General features: G+C 42.2%; 1 protein-coding gene across 1 annotated transcript in view; it reads left to right on the forward strand.

The window, feature by feature from the left end:
* LOC129820838 (NGFI-A-binding protein 1-like) overlaps nt 1-27334 on the forward strand; it is a 43983-nt gene extending 16649 nt beyond the window's left edge. The window contains exons 4-8 of the mRNA XM_055877858.1: nt 3411-3462; nt 8115-8234; nt 9935-10172; nt 21673-21837; nt 22047-27334. Of these exons, the coding sequence (XP_055733833.1) occupies nt 3411-3462; nt 8115-8234; nt 9935-10172; nt 21673-21837; nt 22047-22114 (643 nt within the window). The 3' untranslated portion in view covers nt 22115-27334. The remainder of the gene's footprint in view (nt 1-3410; nt 3463-8114; nt 8235-9934; nt 10173-21672; nt 21838-22046) is intronic.
* Nucleotides 27335-27827: the final 493 nt, after the last annotated feature.

The raw sequence follows: 27827 nt of genomic DNA on the forward strand, positions 1-27827 counted from the left end.
GACTCCATGTCAGGGAAATTGCTGTAGAATGGGCTCTGTTCCACTTAGAGACAAAATGTCAACTCCTATAGAAACTATAGACTGTTTTCTATCCAATAATAATAATAATATGCATATTGTACGATCAAGGATTTTGTGGGAAGCCGTTTAAAAAATTAGCCAAATTAGCATAAATAGTCTAAACAGCGCCCCCATCCCCAACAGGTTAAATTGTTATGTGACATGGAGTCATATTCAGGTCCTGATTGAGTGGTAACCACGATGCCGGAAAATTCCACCCGGCGCCGTGTGTCTTTCTCACTTCTTAGTGTTATTTGACATGTATCTTTTTTGACACACAAAACCCAAACGACGGGCCATAGCAAAGACCCAAACGACGTGCCATAGCAAAGACCCAAACGACGTTCCATAGCAAAGACCCAAACGACGTTCCATAGCAAAGACCCAAACGACCTTCCATAGCAAAGACCCAAACGACCTTCCATAGCAAAGACCCAAGCCGCGTTCCATAGCAAAGACCCAAACGGCGTTCCATAGCAACGACCCAAGCGGCGTTCCATAGCAAAGACCCAAACGGCGTTCCATAGCAACGACCCAAGCGGCGTTCCATAGCAACGACCCAAGCGGCGTTCCATAGCAACGACCCAAGCGGCGTTCCATAGCAACGACCCAAGCGGCGTTCCATAGCAAAGACCCAAGCGGCGTTCCATAGCAAAGACCCAAACGACGTTCCATAGCAAAGACCCAAACAGCAAAGACCCAAACGACGTTCCATAGCAAAGACCCAAACGACGTTCCATAGCAAAGACCCAAACGACGTTCCATAGCAAAGACCCAACGACGTTCCATAGCAACGACCCAAGCGGCGTTCCATAGCAAAGACCGAAACGACCTTCCATAGCAAAGACCCAAACAGCTTTCCATAGCAAAGACCCAAACGGCGTTCCATAGAAATCCTGGTTGAGAATGAAACGACTGAAGAAATTAACAACGAAACAGCACAGCAAGTAAGTGAAATAAATAGGTTTTGATTATGTTTTACTGATAATGGGGACATACGTAAATACCAACAAAATAACTTTTTGCTGTGTGTGTAACTTTTTATTTAACTAGGCACGTCAGTTAAGAACAAATTCTTATTTACAATGACGGCCAAACCCGGACAAAGCTGGGCCAGTTGTGCGCTGCCCTAAGGAAAATATCGGATATCGGTATTGGTCAAAAATTTCACATCGGTGCATCACTAGTCATTGTAGTCAATTGCCACGTTTTCTGCACTAAACTACACTATGTATGTAGAATATTGACCTGTTGCGAACTACAACTCCCTACTACATTGCACAGTTCGGGCTTGGTCTGATTTATCTCTAGAAAAGCTGAGCATTATGTGCATTGAGCTTCCAAATTGTTTAAATAAAATGAGGTTCTAATAATTTAACCAACATTGGTCAATTAGTTGTTTAAAAAAAACTAAAAATAACTGACATTTCGGTTAATCGGATTAAATGGGCATGTTTGTATAGTGAAATCTGTACATTTGTTTTTGAAGTGGGCTTCATGGCAAGAAAGGGAAAGGGGGGATACCTAGTCAGTTGTACAACTGAATGCATTCAACTGAAATGTGTCTTCTTGCATTTAACCCCACCCCTCTGAATCAGAGAGGTGCGTGGTGCTGCTTTAATTGATGTCCACGTCATGGGCGTCTGGGGAGCAGTGGTTGTTGGGGGTTAACTGCCTTGCTCAAGGGCGGAACTACACATTTTTCCACCTTGCCGGTATTGCGTCATTGGTGTTGCACCATAAATTAAAGGGAAATAAATCAGCATTTGACAATATTTTACAGGAGTTTTCATATGTACCTTTTTTCCTTTAGGCATTATAGATCTTTTAGGGATTATAGATCCTTTAGGGATTACAGAACCTTTATACATTACAGATCCTTTAGGGATTATAGATCCTTTAGGCATTATAGATCCTTTAGGCATTATAGATCCTTTAGGCATTATAGTTCCTTTAGGGATTATAGATCCTTTAGGCTGTATAGATCCTTTAGGGATTACAGATCCTTTAGGGATTATAGATCATTTAGGGATTACAGATCCTTTAGGCATTATAGTTCCTTTAGGGGTTATAGATCCTTTAGGGATTACAGATCCTTTAGGCATTATAGTTCCTTTAGGGATTATAGATCCTTTAGGGATTACAGATCCTTTATACATTATAGTTCCTTTAGGGATTATAGATCCTTTAGGCATTATAGATCCTTTAGGGATTACAGATCCTTTAGGGATTATAGATCCTTTAGGGATTACAGATCCTTTAGGCATTATAGTTCCTTTAGGGATTATAGATCCTTTAGGGATTACAGATCCTTTAGGGATTACAGATCCTTTAGGGATTACAGATCCTTTAGGCATTATAGTTCCTTTAGGGATTATAGATCCTTTAGGGATTACAGATCCTTTAGGGATTACAGATCCTTTAGGGATTATAGATCCTTTAGGGATTATAGATCCTTTAGGCATTATATATCCTTTAGGGATTATAGATCCTGTAGGGATTATAGATCCTTTATACATTATAGATCCTTTAGGGATTACAGATCCTTTAGGCATTATAGATCCTTTAGGGATTACAGATCCTTTAGGCATTACAAATCCTTTAGGCATTATAGATCCTTTAGGCATTATAGATCCTTTAGGTATTATAGATCCTTTAGGCATTATAGTTCCTTAAGGGATTACAGATCCTTTAGGCATTACAGATCCTTTAGGCATTATAGATCCTTTAGGGATTACAGATCCTTTAGGCATTACAGATCCTTTTGGGATTACAGATCCTTTAGGCATTACAAATCCTTTAGGCATTATAGATCCTGTAGGGATTACAGATCCTTTAGGCATTACAGATCCTTTAGGGATTACAGATCCTTTAGCCATTACAGATCCTTTAGAGATTATAGATCAAGATAATGTTAACCTGTTCACTATTAGAACGTTTATGCTCTTTAAAATGTTCCTCTCTCTCTCTGGTCTCTCTCTGGTCTCTCTCTGGTCTCTCTCTGGTCTCTCTCTCTCTCTCTCTGGTCTCGCTCTCTCTCTTTCTGGTCTCTCCCTCTCTCTCTCTGGTCTCTCCCTCTCTCTCTCTGGTCTCTCTCTCTCTTTCTTTCTGGTCTCTGTCTCTGCCTCTCTCTCTCTGGTCTCTCTCTCTCTTTCTTTCTGGTCTCTGTCTCTCTCTCTCTGGTCTCTCTTTCTTTCTTTCTGGTCTATGTCTCTCCCTCTCTCTCTCTGGTCTCTCTCCCGCCTATCTCTCTATGGTCTCTCTCTCTCTGGTCTCTCTCTCTCCCTGGTCTCTCTCTCTCACTCTCTCTGGTCTCTCTCTCTCTCTCTCTCACTCTCAATCTCCTGTAGGTCTCGATGTTGTGACAGAGATGATCCTTCTCCCAAGATGATCAAAACAGAGGTGAGCTCATCTCTTTCCTCTCACACCGCATGTTCTGATGAGCACAGCGTTTGGCTATATATCATTTAAAGCTCATTCCTATATCCTCAGTTTCCTAACACCTTGTGTGTTCGTATATTAAAAAGGGTTAATCCATCAACAATCTGATTCCCACAGACAGACAGACAGACAGACAGACAGACAGACAGACAGACAGACAGACAGACAGACAGACAGTGCATGGTTCTGGCTGGGTGTGTTCAGCACCTTAATGTTTACTCAGCTGCCTGTCAGCCCTCTTGGCTGTGTGGGCGGGGCTCGAATGAGAGGGGGCGTGTCCCTCAAGACTACTGGGTGTCATAATGTAAGTGAACGCTCAAAGTTCACCTCAATAAAAACTTTCTCTGTCGAATCAGGTCACCTCCTCCGCACCTTAAGTCACGCCCTAAGAATCCACATTGAGCGACTGACACACCTCCTTGCATTCCCTCCTTGTCTTTAGAAGTGCGTCAGACGCTGCGTAGTAGGGCCTTGTGTGTCAATGCCTCTATATTTCCATTCCTCACAGTGTAGTGCAGCTGTTGAGTAAAGAGTTTCCCCAGAAACTCCCCTGAATTGTTCTGAGCTGTTGAGTAAAGAGTGTCTTTGTGTAGTGAGCTGTGTGAGATTGTGGCAGCTGTTCATTCATCTCTCTCCAGTGGTTTGTTTGATGGCGGTCCAAACCTCTGATCATACTCCATGCCTCCACAGTACAGGGGTGGGACCAGCTAGGTAGCAGACACACTCCCCCATCTCCTTCCCCCTGTTTCTCAATCCTTTGGGCCAGTCACATTGCAGAACTTTGTAGAACACATATACAGAGTTATTTGTTTGAAGGGAAAAGGGGGGATACCTAGTCAGTTGTACAACTGAACGCCTTCAACTGAAATGTGTCTTCCTGCATGTAACCCAACCCCTCTGAATCAGAGAGGTGCAGGGGGGGTTGCCTTAATCGACATCCACGTTTTCGGCACCCTGGGAACAGAATTAATGTTTTGGAGTCGATTCTTTTCATATAAAATATGTTTTCTGGAAGGTATTGGACTCTAATGAAGATACTTATGATCTTCATTAAACCCAGTTTGTTACATACATGACACAGAGTTTCCTTATAACAACCTTTGGAGTTGTTTTCATTTTGAGGCACTTTTCTCTTTGCTAAAGGGCCAATTGTTCACACAACCTGCTGGTTTTCTTTTGACTGTAGAAGTTTGACATATTTACCACAACAAAGGACTTAATGACAGAGTTCTAAAATGAATCCCCACCCACCTGCCTTTCCGCTGCTGTTTCAGTCGTCACCATACCACACATACACACTGCTGCCACCCTCCCATTAAGGGCCAGGCACCCTTTCCCCTGCTGTTTCAGTCGTCACCATACCACACATACACACTGCTGCCACCCTCCCATTAAGGGCCAGGCACCCTTTCCCCTGCTGTTTCAGTCGTCACCATACCACACATACACACTGCTGCCACCCTCCCATTAAGGGCCAGGCACCCTTTCCCCTGCTGTTTCAGTCGTCGCCATACCACACATACACACTGCTGCCACCCTCCCATTAAGGGCCAGGCACCCTTTCCCCTGCTGTTTCAGTCGTCACCATACCACACATACACACTGCTGCCACCCTCCCATTAAGGGCCAGGCACCCTTTCCCCTGCTGTTTCAGTCGTCACCATACCACACATACACACTGCTGCCACCCTCCCATTAAGGGCCAGGCACCCTTTCCCCTGCTGTTTCAGTCGTCACCATACCACACATACACACTGCTGCCACCCTCCTATTAAGGGCCAGGCACACGCCCATGTGGACTCTAACAACAGAAAAGCCCAAATGAGTGCAGTCGCGCCTTCCTATAGGCCTGATGACATCACCACGTGGGCGCTGTCTGAATCACCCACACCCATACACTTGCACAGTTGAGTTGTCTGCACACACACACACACACGCACACACACACACACACACACACACACACACACACACACACACACACACACACACACACACACACACACACACACACACACACACACACACACACACACACACACACATAGTCATATGGTCTTTAACTCTCCTTCTGTCTCTCCTCTCACACACACACACACACACACACACACACACACACACACACACACACACACACACACACACACACACACACACACACACACACACACACACACACATAAACACACACACAGTCATATGGTCTTTAACTCTCCTTCTGTCTCTCCTTCTGTCTCTCTCACTCACACACACACACACACACACACACACACACACACACACACACACACACACACACACACACACACACACACACACACACACACACACACACACACACACACACACACACAGTCATATGATCTTTAACCCTCCTTCTGTCTCTTCTTCTCTCACACACACACACACACACACACACACACACACACACACACACACACACACACACACACACACACACACACACACACACACACACACACACACACACACACACACACACACACACACACACACACACACACACACACAGTCTGACTGGACACCTTCTGTGGGTTCTGTAAAGGAGTGACACATCATAAGGTATGATTGTAGGGTTCGCTCAGGGTTGATCGACCAGCAGACATGTGTTAACCTTCCTCATCCAACCCCAGTACAGCAGGAAGGATCCACCAGGTGGTAGGTTTACTTACTGACTTTATTGTCCCCATGGGGATACTTTGTTGCAGTGTCATGTACACGTTTAAAGCGGCGTTTAAATACAAAAAAAACTGACAATACAACTTTCATAAGTTACATACCAATAAATTAAAACATTTAAAAAGACTAGCCTGCTGGCCTTACTGAGTCGATAGAAACATTAGCCTGCTGGCCTTACTGAGTCTATAGGAACATTAGCCTGCTGGCCTTACTGAGTTGATAGGAATATTAGCCTGCTGGCCTTACTGAGTCTATAGGAACATTAGCCTGCTGGCCTTACTGAGTTGATAGGAATATTAGCCTGCTGGTCTTACTGGGTGGATAGGAACATTAGCCTGCTGGTCTTACTGAGTCGATAGGAACATTAGCCTGCTGGTCTTACTGAGTCTATAGGAACATTAGCCTGCTGGTCTTACTGAGTCTATAGGAACATTAGCCTGCTGGCCTTACTGAGTGGATAGGACCATTAGCCTGCTGGTCTTACTGAGTTGATAGGAACATTAGCCTGCTGGTCTTACTGAGTCGATAGGAACATTAGCCTGCTGGTCTTACTGAGTCGATAGGAACATTAGCCTGCTGGTCTTACTGAGTCGATAGGAACATTAGCCTGCTGGTCTTACTGAGTCGATAGGAACATTAGCCTGCTGGTCTTACTGAGTCTATAGGAACATTAGCCTGCTGGCCTTACTGAGTGGATAGGAACATTAGCCTGCTGGTCTTACTGAGTCGATAGGAACATTAGCCTGCTGGTCTTACTGAGTTGATAGGAATATTAGCCTGCTGGTCTTACTGAGTCGATAGGAACATTAGCCTGCTGGTCTTACTGAGTCTATAGGAACATTAGCCTGCTGGTCTTACTGAGTCGATAGGAACATTAGCCTGCTGGTCTTACTGAGTCGATAGGAACATTAGCCTGCTGGTCTTACTGAGTCGATAGGAACATTAGCCTGCTGGTCTTACTGAGTCGATAGGAACATTAGCCTGCTGGTCTTACTGAGTCTATAGGAACATTAGCCTGCTGGCCTTACTGAGTCGATAGGAACATTAGCCTGCTGGCCTTAATGAGTTGATAGGAACATTAGCCTGCTGGTCTTACTGAGTTGATAGGAACATTAGCCTGCTGGCCTTACTGAGTCGATAGGAACATTAGCCTGCTGGTCTTACTGAGTCTATAGGAACATTAGCCTGCTGGTCTTACTGAGTCGATAGGAACATTAGCCTGCTGGTCTTACTGAGTCTATAGGAACATTAGCCTGCTGGTCTTACTGAGTCGATAGGAACATTAGCCTGCTGGTCTTACTGAGTCTATAGGAACATTAGCCTGCTGGCCTTACTGAGTCGATAGGAACATTAGCCTGCTGGTCTTACTGAGTCTATAGGAACATTAGCCTGCTGGTCTTACTGAGTCGATAGGAACATTAGCCTGCTGGTCTTACTGAGTGGATAGGAACATTAGCCTCCTGGCCTTACTGAGTCGATAGGAACATTAGCCTCCTGGCCTTACTGAGTCTGTAGGAACATTAGCACCGAGCTATTTAGGAGGGATATCACACCTGGCACAAATGATTGTCTAGTTCTGTTAGGACATCATATTGAAGCTAATAGAGACCCTAACTGATGTATAGAACAATCTTAAAGTGATCTACTTTGGTTTAAATACAAGCGTCATGAAATCTTAGACAATACATTCATTCAACTTGGACCTAACTTTCTTACCACTTTGTGCATGTTGTTTTCTTCCTTCACAGACTCCGTGAATTGGTCAAATTTGGTCAAATGATAAATGTTGTGTATGGTTTCCTAGAAACAAGGCTGTCTCAACTTACCCCACTCTCCCCTAGCGTAGAAAAGAGGGGCTCATCAGGACCGTGGTCTCAATGTTCCTCACTGTCTCTGTCTCTTTATTGTGTCAGGAGGGCTACTTCGACCTCCAGGAAGCCCTGCAGGCCATCCACACGAGAAGGGAGGCCCTGAGAGAGCAGCTGGCCACAGCCACCTCTAAAGGAGAGGAGACTATGGGGCGCAGCATCCAGGTGACTACACTACCACTCACTGACAGACTGACTGACTGGCTGTCTGACGGACTGATGGATGGACTGACTGACTGGCTGGCTCGCTACCCGACTGACTGGCTGTTTGACGGACGGTCAGCTGGCTGGCTGACTGTGTGACTGACTGACTGGATAACTGTATGGATGGCTGGCTGATGGGCTGGGTAAATGAGTAGAAATTAAGTGAGGAAGCGACTGCATATAATCAGCAAAGTTATTGACAAGCTGTTTTGTTTCCTCTCAGCTTATCTTGTTTCTAGTTGAGGGGGAAAAACGTAATGATGAAAGCAGTCACTCGTCCATGCCTTCCTCCACATCTGTTAAGACATCATCCGCTGTGCCTAAACAGATACTTAGGGATTTTGGCAGCGAAGCCCTTTATCTACTTCCACAGTCAGATGAACTCGTGGATACCATTTTTATGTGTGCAGTTTGAATGAAGTCGCTAACTAGTGCTAGCGCAATTGCTAACTAGTTTTAGATCAAAGACTGGAGTCTATGTGTATCTGCTTCCAGTCATTACACTAAAGCTAGTTAGCATTGGCTCACGAAACTACGTCTAACCTCCTTCCTACTGAACACCGAGACAAAAAAAATGGTATCCACAAGTTCATCTAACTGAGGAGGTAGATTAACAATTAATCAAATGGCCACTCACACTATTTACACCTTTGTTTTTACACTGCTGCAACTCGCTGTTTATTATCAATGCATAGTCACTTTACCCGTACTTACATGTATAGATTACCTGGACTAACCTGTACCCCCGCACATTGACTCGGTAACGGTACCACCTGTATATAACCTCATTGTTGTTATTTTATTGTGTTACTTTTTATTTTATTTTTTACTTTAGTTTATTTCGTAGATATTTTCTTAACTCTATTTATTGAACTGCATGGTTGGTTAAGGGTTTGTAAGTACGCATTTCACTGTAAGGTCTACACTTGTTTTATTCAGAGCATGTGACAAATAACATTTGATTTGATTAGATAAAGGGCCTCATTGCCAATATCCCAAAGTATCCATTTAAAATAACTCTTCTAATATCCCTCGTCAAATTACAGGTTTCTTTTCTGTCGTTTCGGAGAGACAGACGAGGCAGGAAATGGCTGACAGATACGTGTACTAACAACCAGTATCTAGACAGGAGAACAGACTTGTGTATTAACAACCAGTATCTAGACAGGAGAACAGACTTGTGTATTAACAACCAGTATCTAGACAGGAGAACAGACTTGTGCTGCCCATTTAGATGGTCTTTGAGAGAACTGCAGGCTCAGTTGTTTTGTGTGTGATGTGTTTTCTAGTGTGAAAAACAAACTTAATTTGTATTGTGTTTATCTCTAAATCTGCATGCCTCCATCTGTGTGTGTTTCTGCGTCTGCGTCTGTCCGTGTGTGTGTGTGTGTGTCTGCGTCTGTCCATGTGTGTGTGTGTCTGCATCTGTCCGTGTGTTTGTGTGTCTGCATCTGTCCGTGTGTGTGTGTGTCTGCGTCTGTCCGTGTGTGTGTGTCTGCGTCTGTCCGTGTGTGTGTGTCTGCGTCTGTCCGTGTGTGTGTGTGCTTCTGTCCATGTGTGTGTGTGTGTCTGCGTCTGTCCGTGTGTGCGTCTGTCCATGTATGCGTGTGTCTGTCCGTGTGTGTGTGTGTCTATGTGGTCTGTTCATGCTGGTGTGTTAGCTGCAGCTGGAGCGTCTGCTGGCCAGACAGATAGAGATCCATCACGAAGCCCAGGCCCAGGACAGACTGCAGGCCCAGGACAGACTGCAGGCCCAGGACAGACTGCAGGCCCAGCACAGACTGCAGGCCCTGGAATGGAAGGTCCCTCTGGGGGCCTTCAGGTTGAGACACAACACTAACCCAGAGCACCGTCACCATGTCAACGGAGTCTCCACTGACAGCACCAGTCTATCACCAGGTCAGTCATTCCACATTCATGTTAGAAAGTGTATATTGGACCGGCAGAACGAAAACGTAAGGTTGAATTAATTAGGTGTTGAGGTTAAAAGTTTAGGAACCGGGGTTCGGTTAGGGTTGGAGTAAGGAGAAAGCATAAAAAGTTAACATTGGGTCAGTGGTACCACTGTCCGCCACCATTGTATTTCTGCTGGTTAAATATACACTGCCTTTATGTTTCATTTCCTAGTCACACTTTCATTTCTTTCAGTCATTTGTTTTTGGGGGGTTTTGGGGAGTTTCAGGATGGGTCCAGGTGTGTGTGTGTGTGTATTTTTTAGTATTTGGTATTTTATTAGGATCCCCATTAGCTGTTGTGAAGCAGCAGCTACTCTTCCTGGGGTCCACACAAAGCCTGAAACTTGACATAACACAGAACATGAATGAATGAGAACAGCTCAAGGGCAGAACTACATACAGTTCAAAAAGGCACATGTAGCCTACATATCAATATATACACACAAACTATCTAGGTCCTCAGAAAACAGACTTATATATAGAGGTTATACATGCTCTGAGTTGTTTTTAAGTTTGCTGTGAGGACCATTAGGCAGCTATTAATTTGCCCTGAAGCCCTCTTAAATGGATAATTCACCCAAATTACAAAATTACACATTGATTTCTTGACCCTGTAAGCAGTCTGTGGACAAGGTATGACTGCAATCCATGCTTTGGTTTAGTTTCCCTGGCATTGTTTCCACATACTAACGTTTTAACATTTGTAGCACAAATCCCATTCAAGTCATGGGACTGATATTAGCATTTTTCGCGCATAAGACATCAGAATGCTTCAGTTTGGCTGGCGCCTAGTCGAACTCAGCTAGTACGAAGTGAACAAGTGTGCTCGCATACTCCCTTAAAAGACCTTCGCTTGAAAAGACCTTCGCTTGAAAAGACCTTCGCTTGAAAAACGGAGTGGCAATAGTACGGTTTGTCCATTTTGAGTTTGTCCAAATTAAATCTAAGATATCTCAAGAAATCTGTCCTGAAATTTGACGTTTTTGCCAAGGAGATCTTATTCGTACAATTTTACATCTAACTAAGATGTTTAGTGCAGTATTTGTCAATTAAAACGTGCATGAAAACGAATCGTCTCTCATTGAATGACAACAAAGACTTTATTGTATAATCCCTACTGTTGATCAACCACCCACAAAGGGGCGTAGGCTTCGACTCTGAACATCGGCTTGGATCCAGAAAACATTTTGTGTTCCCGAACAGCCGAAAAAACCCTCACCGATATCCAAAACAAACAAACTGTCATAAAATATCATCATAATATATGCACAAACTCTTCGGGAACTGTTTCGACCGGGAAACATCCGTAATTTGAGACAACGAAGAGTGTGTGGTGAGCACTGAGGATGAAGGGTGACACGTCCTCTCTACTTTCACAAACTCAACCTCACACAGTCAACAGCATGACACCGCAATGTTAACACTTTCACCTACTTCCTCTGTTTCTTCTCATGCTCACACGCGCGCAACCACACACACTTAAACACAATAAAACACACACACTTAAACACAATAAAACACACACACTTAAACACAATAAAACACACACACTTAAACACAATAAAACACACACACTTAAACACAATAAAACACACACACTTAAACACAATAAAACACACACACTTATACACAATAAAACACACACACTTAAACACAATAAAACACACACACTTAAACACAATAAAACACACATGCACTCACATGTACACAGACTGAATTCTCTTCCTTTGTGCTCTACCCCTGGGTCTTCATTCACAGCAATGTGGCGTGACTAACACTTTTCATACACAGCACAACACACCGCTCTTTCATTTAACAGCCTCTATTGATGACAGAGAGAAAGTCACAAAGCATTGTTTTAAATAAGGGGTGTTGAGTTTTTGTGAGGTGATTTGAGTGCTAGAATACTACAGTACTTTATTATCATTCTGTTATATCAGAAATGTGTCTTCTGTTGAGAACAGGGACTCCCTGCCTAATTAAATAAAATCTAAGTTTATTTGTCACGTACGCCGAACACAACAAGTGTAGACCTTACAGTGAAATGCTTACTTACTTTTTAAGTAAAAAAAAAATAGGTGTTAGGTGAACAATAGATAAGTAATGAAATAAAAACAACAGCGAAAAATAACAGTGGCGAGACTATATACAGTAGCGAGGCTATATACAGGCCCCAGTTAGTCGGGCTATTTGAGGTAGTATGTACATGTAGGTATGGTTAAAGTGACTATGCATATATGATAAACAGAGAGTAGCAGTAGCGTAATCAAATCAAATTATATTTGTTACATGTGCTGAATACAACCTTACAGTGAAATGCTTACTTACAAGCCCTTAACCAACAATGCAGTTAAAAAAAATATATGAATAAGAATAAGAAATAAAAGTACCAAGTAATTAAAGAGCAGTCTGTCCATTACAGGTGAAATAACAGCTCTCTGTCTAAATACAGGTTAAATAACAGCTCCCTGTCTAAATACAGGTTGAATAACAGCTCCCTGTCTAATTACAGGTTAAATAACAGCTCCCTGTCTAAATACAGGTTAAATAACAGCTCCCTGTCTAATTACAGGTTAAATAACAGCTCCCTGTCTAAATACAGGTTAAATAACAGCTCCCTGTCTAAATACAGGTTATGTAACAGCTCCCTGTCTAAATACAGGTTGAATAACAGCTCCCTGTCTAAATACAGGTTATGTAACAGCTCCCTGTCTAATTACAGGTTGAATAACAGCTCCCTGTCTAAATACAGGTTGAATAACAGCTCCCTGTCTAAATACAGGTTGAATAACAGCTCCCTGTCTAAATACAGGTTATGTAACAGCTCCCTGTCTAAATACAGGTTGAATAACAGCTCCCTGTCTAAATACAGGTTGAATAACAGCTCCCTGTCTAATTACAGGTTGAATAACAGCTCCCTGTCTAAATACAGGTTGAATAACAGCTCCCTGTCTAATTACAGGTTAAATAACAGCTCCCTGTCTAAATACAGGTTAAATAACAGCTCCCTGTCTAAATACAGGTTATGTAACAGCTCCATGTCTAAATACAGGTTGAATAACAGCTCCCTGTCTAAATACAGGTTATGTAACAGCTCCCTGTCTAAATACAGGTTGAATAACAGCTCCCTGTCTAAATACAGGTTATGTAACAGCTCCCTGTCTAATTACAGGTTGAATAACAGCTCCCTGTCTAAATACAGGTTGAATAACAGCTCCCTGTCTAAATACAGGTTGAATAACAGCTCCCTGTCTAAATACAGGTTAAATAACAGCTCCCTGTCTAAATACAGGTTAAATAACAGCTCCCTGTCTAAATACAGGTTGAATAACAGCTCCCTGTCTAAATACAGGTTATGTAACAGCTCCCTGTCTAATTACAGGTTGAATAACAGCTCCCTGTCTAAATACAGGTTGAATAACAGCTCCCTGTCTAAATACAGGTTGAATAACAGCTCCCTGTCTAAATACAGGTTAAATAACAGCTCCCTGTCTAAATACAGGTTAAATAACAGCTCCCTGTCTAAATACAGGTTGAATAACAGCTCCCTGTCTAAATACAGGTTAAATAACAGCTCCCTGTCTAAATACAGGTTAAATACAGGTTAAATCTAAATACAGGTTAAATAAATTGGGCGAGCTAAATGCACGTATATCCTACCAACGGGACATTAAAAACTGTCAAATCTCATGATAAGCTGTAGACCACACTATCTACCTAGAGATTTTTCATCTGTATTTTTTGTAGCTGTCTACATACCACCACAGACCAAGGCTGCCACTAAGACCTCACTCAATGAGCTGTATACCGCCATAAGCAAACAGGAAAACGCTCATCCAGAAGTGGCCGTGGACTTTAATGCAGGGAAACTTAAATCTGTTTTACCTAATTTCTATCAGCATGTTAAATGTGCAACCAGAGGAAAAAAACAACAACTCTAGACCACCTTTACTCCACACACAGAGAGAGACATGTACAAAGCTCTCCCTCGCCCCCCATTTGGCAAATCTGACCATAATTCTATCCTCCTGATTCCTGCTTACAAGCATAAAATTAAAGCAGGAAGCACCAGTTACTCGATCAATAAAAAAGTGGTCAGATGAAGCAGATGCTAAGCTACAGGACTGTTTTGCTAGCACAGACTGAAATATGTTCCGGGATTCTTCCGATGGCATTGAGGAGTACACCACATCAGTCACTGACTTCATCAATAAGTGCATCGATGATGTCATCCCCACAGTGACTGTACGTACATAACCCAACCAGAAGCCATGGATTATAGGCAACATCCGCACTGAGCTAAAGGGTAGAGCTGCCGCTTTCAAGGAGCGGGACTCTAACCCAGAAGCTTATAAGAAATCCCACTATGCCCTCCGACGAACCATCAAACAGGCAAAGCATCAATACAGAACAAAGATCGAATCATACTACACCGGCTCGGACGCTCGTCGGATGTGGCAGGGCTTGCAAACTATGACAGACTACAAAGGGAAGCACAGCCAAGAGCTTCCCAGTGACACGAGCCTACCAGAAGAGCTAAATTACTTCTATGCTCTCTTCGAGGCAACTAACACTGAAGCATGCATGAGAGCACCAGCTGTTCCGGACGACTGTATGATCACGCTCTCCGCAACTGATGTGAGTAAGACCTTTTAAACACGTCAGCATTCACAAGGCCAGACAGATTACCAGGACGTGTACTCCGAGAATGCGCTGACCAACTGGCAAGTGTCTTTACTGACATTTTCAACCTGTCCCGGACTGAGTCTGTAATACCAACATGTTTCAAGCAGACCACCATAGTCCCTGTGCCGAAGAACACTAAGGTAACTAAATGACTACCGAACCGTAGCACTCAATTCTGTAGCCATGAAGTGCTTTGAAAGCCTGGTCATTGCTCACATCAACACATTATCCAAGAAACCCTAGACCCATTCCAATTTGCATACCGCCCCAACAGATCCACAAATTATGCAATCTCTTTTGCACTCCACACTGCCCTTTCCCAACTGGACAAAAGGAACACCTATGTGAGAATGCTATTTATTGACTACAGCTCAGCATTCAACACCATAGTACCCTCAAAGCTCATCACTAAGCTAAGGACCCTGGGACTAAATACCTCCCTCTGGATATGGATCCTGGACTTCCTGATGGGCCTCCCCCAGGTTGCAAGGGTAGGTAACAACATGTCCACCACGCTGATTCTTAACACGGGGGCCCCTCAGGGGTGTGTACTCATTCCCCTCCTGTACTCCATGTTCACTCATGACTACAAGACCAGGCACGTCTCCCAACACCATCATTAAGTTTGCCGATGACACAACAGTGGTAGACCTAATCACCAACAACGACGAGACAGCATATAGGGAGGAGGTCAGAGACCTAAGAATAGGAAATAAAAGTACCAAGTAATTAAAGAGCAGTCTGTCCATTACAGGTGAAATAACAGCTCTCTGTCTAAATACAGGTTAAATAACAGCTCCCTGTCTAAATACAGGTTGAATAACAGCTCCCTGTCTAATTACAGGTTAAATAACAGCTCCCTGTCTAAATACAGGTTAAATAACAGCTCCCTGTCTAATTACAGGTTAAATAACAGCTCCCTGTCTAAATACAGGTTAAATAACAGCTCCCTGTCTAAATACAGGTTATGTAACAGCTCCCTGTCTAAATACAGGTTGAATAACAGCTCCCTGTCTAAATACAGGTTGAATAACAGCTCCCTGTCTAATTACAGGTTGAATAACAGCTCCCTGTCTAAATACAGGTTGAATAACAGCTCCCTGTCTAATTACAGGTTAAATAACAGCTCCCTGTCTAAATACAGGTTAAATAACAGCTCCCTGTCTAAATACAGGTTATGTAACAGCTCCATGTCTAAATACAGGTTGAATAACAGCTCCCTGTCTAAATACAGGTTATGTAACAGCTCCCTGTCTAAATACAGGTTGAATAACAGCTCCCTGTCTAAATACAGGTTATGTAACAGCTCCCTGTCTAATTACAGGTTGAATAACAGCTCCCTGTCTAAATACAGGTTGAATAACAGCTCCCTGTCTAAATACAGGTTGAATAACAGCTCCCTGTCTAAATACAGGTTAAATAACAGCTCCCTGTCTAAATACAGGTTAAATAACAGCTCCCTGTCTAAATACAGGTTGAATAACAGCTCCCTGTCTAAATACAGGTTATGTAACAGCTCCCTGTCTAATTACAGGTTGAATAACAGCTCCCTGTCTAAATACAGGTTGAATAACAGCTCCCTGTCTAAATACAGGTTGAATAACAGCTCCCTGTCTAAATACAGGTTAAATAACAGCTCCCTGTCTAAATACAGGTTAAATAACAGCTCCCTGTCTAAATACAGGTTGAATAACAGCTCCCTGTCTAAATACAGGTTAAATAACAGCTCCCTGTCTAAATACAGGTTAAATAACAGCTCCCTGTCTAAATACAGGTTAAATAACAGCTCCCTGTCTAAATACAGGTTAAATAACAGCTCCCTGTCTAAATACAGGTTAAATAACAGCTCCCTGTCTAAATACAGGTTAAATAACAGCTCCCTGTCTAAATACAGGTTAAATAACAGCTCCCTGTCTAAATACAGGTTAAATAACAGCTCCCTGTCTAAATACAGGTTATGTAACAGCTCCCTGTCTAAATACAGGTTGAATAACAGCTCCCTGTCTAAATACAGGTTATGTAACAGCTCCCTGTCTAAATACAGGTTAAATAACAGCTCCCTGTCTAAATACAGGTTAAATAACAGCTCCCTGTCTAAATACAGGTTATGTAACAGCTCCCTGTCTAATTACAGGTTAAATAACAGCTCCCTGTCTAAATACAGGTTAAATAACAGCTCCCTGTCTAAATACAGGTTATGTAACAGCTCCCTGTCTAAATACAGGTTGAATAACAGCTCCCTGTCTAAATACAGGTTATGTAACAGCTCCCTGTCTAAATACAGGTTATGTAACAGCTCCCTGTCTAATTACAGGTTGAATAACAGCTCCCTGTCTAAATACAGGTTATGTAACAGCTCCCTGTCTAAATACAGGTTGAATAACAGCTCCCTGTCTAAATACAGGTTATGTAACAGCTCCCTGTCTAAATACAGGTTGAATAACAGCTCCCTGTCTAAATACAGGTTAAATAACAGCTCCCTGTCTAAATACAGGTTGAATAACAGCTCCCTGTCTAAATACAGGTTGAATAACAGCTCCCTGTCTAAATACAGGTTGAATAACAGCTCCCTGTCTAAATACAGGTTGAATAACAGCTCCCTGTCTAAATACAGGTTAAATAACAGCTCCCTGTCTAAATACAGGTTGAATAACAGCTCCCTGTCTAAATACAGGTTGAATAACAGCTCCCTGTCTAAATACAGGTTAAATAACAGCTCCCTGTCTAAATACAGGTTAAATAACAGCTCCCTGTCTAAATACAGGTTGAATAACAGCTCCCTGTCTAAATACAGGTTAAATAACAGCTCCCTGTCTAAATACAGGTTAAATAACAGCTCCCTGTCTAAATACAGGTTGAATAACAGCTCCCTGTCTAAATACAGGTTGAATAACAGCTCCCTGTCTAAATACAGGTTGAATAACAGCTCCCTGTCCATTACAGGTTAAATAACAGCTCCCTGTCTAAATACAGGTTATGTAACAGCTCCCTGTCTAAATACAGGTTATGTAACAGCTCCCTGTCTAAATACAGGTTATGTAACAGCTCCCTGTCTAAATACAGGTTATGTAACAGCTCCCTGTCTAAATACATGTTAAATAACAGCTCCCTGTCTAATTACAGGTTGAATAACAGCTCCCTGTCTAAATACAGGTTAAATAACAGCTCCCTGTCTAATTGCAGGTTAAATAACAGCTCCCTGTCTAAATACAGGTTATGTAACAGCTCCCTGTCTAAATACAGGTTAAATAACAGCTCCCTGTCTAATTACAGGTTGAATAACAGCTCCCTGTCTAAATACAAGTGAAATAACAGCTCTATGCCCAATTACAGGTGAAATAACAGCTCCCTGCCTAGTTACAGGTTAAAGGGACACTTCAGGATTTTGGCAATGAGGCCCTTTATCTACAGTACTTCCCTAGAGTCAGATGATCTCGTGGATACCATTTTCATGCCTAGCGAATACTCATAGACTAGCGAATACCCATTGACTTCCAGTCATTGAGATAATGCTAGTTAGCATTGGCTCGCGAAAGTGCCATTAACTTCCTTCATACTGGACACAGAGACATAAAATGGTATCCACAACTTCATCTGACTCTGGGGAAGTAGATACAGGGCCTCATTGCCAAAATCCCAAAGTATCCCTTTAAATAACAGCAGTGGTCTATCTTGTCTGTATCCTAGCTTTGTCCTTATGCGAGCCAATGTACATAATGTTTCTGCTACCAGCTCTTATGATTGAAAAGAGTTTCTGGAAATCAGAACAGCGATTACTCACCTTGAACTGGACAAAGAATTTATCTTTAATGAGTCGGACAAAAGGGATTTACTCCAGAGACCCGAACAAGCCCTCATCCCGTCATTCGCAGGAGAACGAGACGGTGAAGATATAGCGGAAAGAGATCGAGGTGCCTTGTGAGGATCCGCTGATGAGTGTCGAATCTGCCCTTGCCATCCGTACTACTGGCCAACGCACAATCGGCGGAAAATAAATTGGGCGAGCTAAATGCACGTATATCCTACCAACGGGACATTAAAAACTGTCAAATCTCATGATAAGCTGTAGACCACACTATCTACCTAGAGATTTTTCATCTGTATTTTTTGTAGCTGTCTACATACCACCACAGACCAAGGCTGCCACTAAGACCTCACTCAATGAGCTGTATACCGCCATAAGCAAACAGGAAAACGCTCATCCAGAAGTGGCCGTGGACTTTAATGCAGGGAAACTTAAATCTGTTTTACCTAATTTCTATCAGCATGTTAAATGTGCAACCAGAGGAAAAAAACAACAACTCTAGACCACCTTTACTCCACACACAGAGAGAGACATGTACAAAGCTCTCCCTCGCCCCCCATTTGGCAAATCTGACCATAATTCTATCCTCCTGATTCCTGCTTACAAGCATAAAATTAAAGCAGGAAGCACCAGTTACTCGATCAATAAAAAAGTGGTCAGATGAAGCAGATGCTAAGCTACAGGACTGTTTTGCTAGCACAGACTGAAATATGTTCCGGGATTCTTCCGATGGCATTGAGGAGTACACCACATCAGTCACTGACTTCATCAATAAGTGCATCGATGATGTCATCCCCACAGTGACTGTACGTACATAACCCAACCAGAAGCCATGGATTATAGGCAACATCCGCACTGAGCTAAAGGGTAGAGCTGCCGCTTTCAAGGAGCGGGACTCTAACCCAGAAGCTTATAAGAAATCCCACTATGCCCTCCGACGAACCATCAAACAGGCAAAGCATCAATACAGAACAAAGATCGAATCATACTACACCGGCTCGGACGCTCGTCGGATGTGGCAGGGCTTGCAAACTATGACAGACTACAAAGGGAAGCACAGCCAAGAGCTTCCCAGTGACACGAGCCTACCAGAAGAGCTAAATTACTTCTATGCTCTCTTCGAGGCAACTAACACTGAAGCATGCATGAGAGCACCAGCTGTTCCGGACGACTGTATGATCACGCTCTCCGCAACTGATGTGAGTAAGACCTTTTAAACACGTCAGCATTCACAAGGCCAGACAGATTACCAGGACGTGTACTCCGAGAATGCGCTGACCAACTGGCAAGTGTCTTTACTGACATTTTCAACCTGTCCCGGACTGAGTCTGTAATACCAACATGTTTCAAGCAGACCACCATAGTCCCTGTGCCGAAGAACACTAAGGTAACTAAATGACTACCGAACCGTAGCACTCAATTCTGTAGCCATGAAGTGCTTTGAAAGCCTGGTCATTGCTCACATCAACACATTATCCAAGAAACCCTAGACCCATTCCAATTTGCATACCGCCCCAACAGATCCACAAATTATGCAATCTCTTTTGCACTCCACACTGCCCTTTCCCAACTGGACAAAAGGAACACCTATGTGAGAATGCTATTTATTGACTACAGCTCAGCATTCAACACCATAGTACCCTCAAAGCTCATCACTAAGCTAAGGACCCTGGGACTAAATACCTCCCTCTGGATATGGATCCTGGACTTCCTGATGGGCCTCCCCCAGGTTGCAAGGGTAGGTAACAACATGTCCACCACGCTGATTCTTAACACGGGGGCCCCTCAGGGGTGTGTACTCATTCCCCTCCTGTACTCCATGTTCACTCATGACTACAAGACCAGGCACGTCTCCCAACACCATCATTAAGTTTGCCGATGACACAACAGTGGTAGACCTAATCACCAACAACGACGAGACAGCATATAGGGAGGAGGTCAGAGACCTGGCCGTGTGGTGCCAGGACAACAATTTCTCCCTCAACGTGATCAAGACTAAGGAGATGATTGTGGACTACAGGAAAAGGAGGAACGAGCACGTCCCCATTCTCATCAATGGGGCTGTAGTGGAGCAGGTTGAGAGCTTCAAGCTCCTTGGTGTCCACATCACCAACAAACGAACATGGTCCAAGCACACCAAGACTGTCGTGAAGAGGGCACGACAAAACCTATTCCCTCTCCGGAGACTGAAAAGATTTGGGATTGGTCCTCAGATCCTCAAAAGGTTCTACAGCTGCACCATCGAGAGTATCCTGACTGGTTGCATCAGTGCCTGGTATGGCAACTGCTCGGCCTCTGACCGTAAGGCACTATAGAAGGTAGTGCGTACAGCCCAGTACATCACTGGGGCCAAACTTCCTGCCATTTAGGACCTCTATACCAGGCGGTGTCAGAGAAAGGCAAACATTTTTGTCAAAGACTCCAGCCACCCTAGTCATAGATTGTTCTCTCTGCTACCACGCGGCACGTGGTACCGGAGCGCCAAGTCTAGGTCCAAGAGGCTTCTGAACAGTTTCTACCCCCAAGCCATAAGAGTCCTGAACAGCTAATCAAATGGCTACCCAGACTACTTGCATTTCCCCCCCCTACCCCTATTTTACGGTGCTGCTACTCTGTTATTTTTTTTGCATTAGTCACTTTAATAACTCTACCGACATGAGTATATATAACCTTAATTACCTTGACTAACCGGTGCCTCCGCACATTGACTCTGTCCCGGTACCCCCTGTATATAGCCTCGCTATTGTTATTTTACTGCTGCTCTTTAATTATTTGTTACTTTATTTCTTATATTTTTTAGGTATTTTTCTTAACTGCATTGTTGGTTAAGGGCTTGTGAGAAACATTTCACTGTAAGGTCTACACTTGTTGTATTCTTGTGACAGATAACATTTGTTTTGACCTAGCTGTCTGTATCCTAGCTTTGTCCTTACCTAGCTGTGTGTTCCTGCAGGGGAGAGGCCACTGAACCTGCAGGTGGCGGGTCAAAGGTCGAATGGAGACACACCCCTGGGGAAACAACTAGCCAATGAGCTGAAGAGGCATCACGGCAACAGGGAGGGAAAGACCCCGCCGACAAGTCACCATGGCAATGTCAACTGCAAAACTCTGACCATAGGTCTGCCCCCTCTCTCTTATTGTTCATTCACAATGAATCATTTGATACTGAGTCAGCTCAAAGATGTTATCATTTTTCATTCTGAATCCTTTGATTCTGAATCTTTTGATACTGAATCAGATTGTTGATTCTTTGTCATAGTTTTCTCATGCTGAATCATTTGAAAATATTCCAAATCCTATTTATTTATTTTCTCTTTCTCATTCCAGAAAATGGGAACGGGACTGACTTCGAAGGGGCTCTCAGCCTTTCTGACAAGAAGACCATCAAATCATAGCCAGAGGATTCCAGATAGCTCCTCTTCCTCCTCCTCTTCCTCCTTGCGCATCCCTCTTTCACAACACAGTCATCGTTGGTCAATACTAAACAAGCACAGCTGCATTAGAGCCTTAACAACCAATGTTGCCTCAAGATAAGGGATTTTACATTTAGTTTCTTTTTTGCCAAAGCACCTAGAGAGCCTTTATTTCTCTATTCGTAGAAGCCCATTTTTTTGTGTTTTCACTGACTGTGTTGATTCCCCCTCCCTTCCCTACTCTATCGTTCTCCTTTCTTACTTTCAAGACTGACGGTGAGGGGTCTGTAGATGTCATATTTGTACATACAGAATCCTGACTCTGAAAAGTATTTATTTGTCGTTGTTGTCATTTAAATATGTGCTGTGTAAAATAAGGACATCAGTTACCAGGACAACACTAGAAGTTCCATTGACTTTGAGTCAACCAGGATTTGGCTCAGAAAAGTCTTATTTATCTTGACAAAGTGCCAGGTTACCATGGTGTTGCCATGGGTTGACTCATCAAAGGTTTTAATGGTGATAAAAAAAACTTAGAGGCTTTCATTTATGACACCAATTTAAATATGTATTACAATTCAGTGAGAGCCTTCATTTGGAATTTACATATGGGATGACAACAACATTTTTACCTTTATTTAACTAGGCAAGTTAGTTAAGAACAAATTCTTAGTTCCAATGACGGCCTAGGAACAGTGGGTTAACTGCCTTGTTCAGGGGCAGAACGACAGATGTTTACCTTGTCAGCTCAGGGATTTGATCTGGCAACCTTTCGGTTACTAGTCCAACACCACTAGGCTACCACTAGGCTACCTGCCGCCCCAACACATGGGATGTCGACAACATATGGGACGACGACATATGGGATGACAACATATGGGATGACAACAAAGTACCATATTTGTATATTATTGCAAGACAAGAGTTTTCTTTGATAACATCGGGTGTGTATGATAGCCATCAAGAATAAGCACAAGTAGTGATTTTCATGACAATGGTCTCAGAGGCAATATAAATGGAGTCGTTGACGTACTCTGTCTTACTAAACGGAAGGGAAATCCTAGAAGGGTATATAGTCTGAACTACAAAACAGTAATAACAGGGTTTACATCCCACCTTCTCACTTTAACTAGTACAAAACCAAGTGTGTATAAGTAGAGCAATACCGACAATGTGTTGTTGAGAAACCCAGTGTCAATGTCTAGTTGTCCCAGTTGTGGGGATCGTGGTCACTGTGCAGTAGTTCTATTTCCTGTTGACTAGCGTTAGCCATAGTCTTAGTTCCCCTCAAGATGACCTCGAACAGATACAGTTGAAGTCAGAAGTTCACATACACTTAGGTTGGAGTCATTAAAACTCGTTTTTCAACCACTCCACAAATTTCTTGTTAACAAACTATAGTTTTGGCAAGTAGGTTAGGACATCTACTTTGTGCATAACACAAGTAATTTTTCCAACAATTGTTTAAAGACAGATTATTTACTTATTATTACTTATATTTACTTATAATTCACTGTATCACAATTCCAGTGGGTCAGAAGTTTACATACACTAAGTTGACTGTGCTTTTAAACAGCTTGGAAATTCGCGAAAATTATGTCATGGCTTTAGAAGCTTCTGATAGGCTAATTGACATCATTTGAGTCAATTGGATGTGTACCTGTGGATATATTTCAAGGCCTACCTTCAAACTCAGTGCCTCTTTGCTTGACATCATGGGATAATCAAAAGAAATCAGCGAAATCAACCAAAAATTGTAGACCTCCACAAGTGGTCTACAATGGTCTGGTCTGATGAAACAAAAATAGAACTCTTTGGCCATAATGACCATCGTTATGTTTGGAGGAAAAAGGGGGAGGCTTGCAAGCCGACGAACACCATCCCAACCGTGAAGCATGGGGTTGGCAGCATCATGTTGTGGGGTGCTTTGCTGCAGGAGGGACTGGTGCCCTTCCCAAAATAGATGGCATTATGAGGAAGGGCAATGATGTGGATATTTTGAAGCAACATCTCAAGACATCAGTCAGGAAGTTAAAAGCTTGATCGCAAACGGGTCTTCCAATTGGACAATGACCCCAGCCATACTTCCAATGTTGTGGCAAAATGGCTTAAGGACAACAAAGTCAAGGTATTGGAGTGGCCATGACAAACCATGACCTCAATCCTATAGACAATTTGTGGGCAGAACTGAAAAAGCACGTGAGAGCAAGGAGGCCTACAAACCTGACTCAGTAACACCAGCTCTGTCAGGAGGAATGGGCCAAAATTCACCCAACTTATTGTGGGAAGCTTGTGGAAGGCTACCCGACACGTTTGACCCAAGTTAAACAATTTAAAGGCAGTGCTACCAAATCTTAATTGAGCGTATGTAAACTTCTGACCCACTGGGAATGTGATGGAAGAAACAAAAGCTGAAATAAATCATTCTCTCTACTATTACATACTAGACATTTCACATAGACATTTCACATTCTTGTGGTGATCCTAACTAACTGACCCAAGACGCAATGTTTACTAGGATTATTTTGATTTATTTTTTCTCATATTCTCCCATGAATGACTAGGATGTGATGTACATGTTACTTTATAAAACACTTCAGTAATGTATTCAATTACATGAATCCCTGGGGTACTATCTTTAATGTCACTTTAGATCAAGCAGTTTAACAAAAAAAGTTTCCGTCTCATATTCATCTTTCAGTCATGTACCAGTTAAGTTGTCTCACTAACTGTATTGGTGTTTAAAATGATTACCTCTTCTTTCAGTTACATTGATACATTCTGTTATCCATTTTCATGCAATAGTTAAAGAGACAGTTCACCAAAAAAATATAAATTGAAATTATTTTCCACTTCGCCTAAATTGGAATACAGTGCCTGTACAGTAACATGCTATAAATGACATCAGAGCTCAGGCTCTGTGCTTCACAGCTCTGTATAGGTTCAGCTGATATGAACTTGAGCACCACATGCAACAAGAAGTTGCCCCCCATCCCTCCTGCTAATGGGAAACTTCAGCAAATGTTATGTTATCTTAAGGGAAATGCTGTAAATTTAGATGACTGGATGTACTATGAAAGATGAGACTGATGATTCGAATAAATATCGCTTTGATGTCAGAAAAGCAAGTCAAACAACATTTGAGTCCAAATGTGCCCTTCACATTTCCATATCACAACGCATGTCATATACAGTGTCAATGTTTATGATTTTTATGTTTGATGTACAGCTACAAGATGACATAGCCGTCATACCCTGGGTTGTTCTGAACAGAATGAGTCTATGTTTGATGTACAGTTGTTATTGTATTACTTAGTCATCTTGGCAATATAAAAAGCTGACACAGATTGCGATTTATAATGGACCGTTTCTAGATTGCATAAAGAATAACGGTAATTGTGTGATTGCAGGGCTGTGTTCCAAACAAAACAACGACAAGTGTGCTTGCTCTAGTTCCTCAACAGCACAGCTACATTAGGAGAGCTCAAAAAAGCACCTTTATAGTTAAAGACTCTTCTTTTAAAGTGCATTGAAATTACTTAGGAACTGGGCACACTTTGGTGTTAGTTCTGTCACTCAAACTCTTGTCATTTTTTGTCTTATGTGTAAAGGTGGTCCTCCTCCTCTTCAACAAAAGAGGAGTAGTGATGGAACCAAGGCGCAGCGGGTTGTGAACACATAATTTATTTAAAGACAAGACGAAAAAACACGAACTTCACTATAACTAACAAAACAACAAACGGAGTAGACAGACCTGTACGACGAACTTACATTAAACACGAAGAACGCACGAACAGGGAAAATAGACTACACAAAATGACGATGTACAAAAACAAACCGAACAGTCCCGTACGGTGCGACAAACACTGACACAGGAGACAACCACCCACAACGAACACTGTGAAACAACCTACCTAAATATGACACTCCAATTAGAGGAACGCCAAACACCTGCCTCAAATTAAGAGCCATACCAGGCAACCCTAAAACCAACATAGAAACAGAAAACATAGAATGCCCACCCAAACTCACGTCCTGACCAACTAACACATACAACAAACTAACAGAAATAGGTCAGGAACGTGACATTATGTTGCACCTACCCCACATTTTCCACAAATATTCTTATAATATTGCTGAATGTATCCAGAATATTTTCAGATTGTTGTGAAAAGTACAGTAAATGTAAAATGCACATAATATCAACAGTGTCATGTTTGCATTCAGTATTGTGTCCTGTGAACTGTTGTGTCCTCACCTTTTGGTCAGATAATTTCCCCATAATCTCCCAACTGTTCCCTTTCAATTGCTACCATGCTTATGCATATGTATTTCATATTTCTTCATTAAGAAACATTTCAATTTAGCCCAACTCCCACAAGTGTAAAGGGTTAAAGCACAGTATTCAATGATGATTTGGTCAGGAGAAGCTAGCCAGAGGATAGTGACACGTACACAGGAGCCAGGATAACAACTGTAGAATTGTGCGTTGCCTTACCCTAGTAGTAGAAAATAGTGTGCATTTGTATATTTAGTGAACTAACCAAAATGTGAGTGTAAAATGTACATTTGTATAATTTATTGGAGGTATTTTTGTTCAGAACACAAATAATTTATTGCATGCAAATCTTTGACCATTTACATAAGTGAGATTCATTAAGTAATGGCCTAATGAGCATCTACATCCACCCTCATCATGAAAACTGTATTGTAAAGTTATTAGAATGTCTAAAATTGTTTCCCCTTAAGTCATGGAACAATGTTGGCAGGATGATTGATTCAATAATCTTCACCTGAATTCTACCTATACATAAAAGCAAAAGTAGCTTGGCTACCTGACTGTTTCAGTATTCAAAAAAGCTACCTCCAAATACAGTAAGAAACAGACTGGTACCCAGGCTACCAACAACCAGCTTCACAAGAAGGATGATGTCTGAACTACCTTAGTTCCTGGTAAGTTTCCTCTGCAGCACCGACCTTTGACCTGACCCTGTGTTGTGACTTGTAACACCTTTGTATACTATACAGTAGAATGATACATTACTAACTTTGGGATGAAACCGTGTTTGTCAGTAGATTTTGTTCTTGTCAGTGTTGTTGTTGGTAAAAACGTTAGATTATGTCGTGTACCCTATTGTTTTGTAAACACTTACATTTAATTTGTTATACAGCACATGAACAATAAACTATATTTTTGTTTTATCTGATGGTGGATTACCTTTCATGGGGCTGTCCTGTTTCCTCCAAAATAATTTGTGCTTTTTTATTTATATATGTTTTAATTGAACTCAAATTTAAAAAATGGTGGATAGCACACAGTTTCTGAGAACTTTAGCGAGACAAGCCAAAACCACTTCTGAGAGTGTATGATTAGGTAAAGGTAAATGTCCTCTGATAGGGCTGCAGATGCTCTCTCGGAATCAAGAAAACAACCTGACTAGATAAGATCTAGTGAACATTTTGTGTTCATAAGAAATACTGTTCTAGTTTCCCTTTCAGAAAACTCCAAAGAGTTAAGTCTTATGCTCAGGAAAATGGGCATGTTCGAGTGATAGCTGATAACCTTCTGTCATTGATAAAGAACAAAGTCTTGTTCTTCCAACACAACGGTAAAAATGTAGTAGTGAAAAGACAATTCAGACTGCACAGTTATTTTTCATCTCCTTGCAAAAAATCATCTCCTTGCAAAAAAATA

This window comes from Salvelinus fontinalis, chromosome 23, assembly GCF_029448725.1.
Source record: "Salvelinus fontinalis isolate EN_2023a chromosome 23, ASM2944872v1, whole genome shotgun sequence".
Lineage (NCBI taxonomy): Eukaryota > Metazoa > Chordata > Actinopteri > Salmoniformes > Salmonidae > Salvelinus > Salvelinus fontinalis.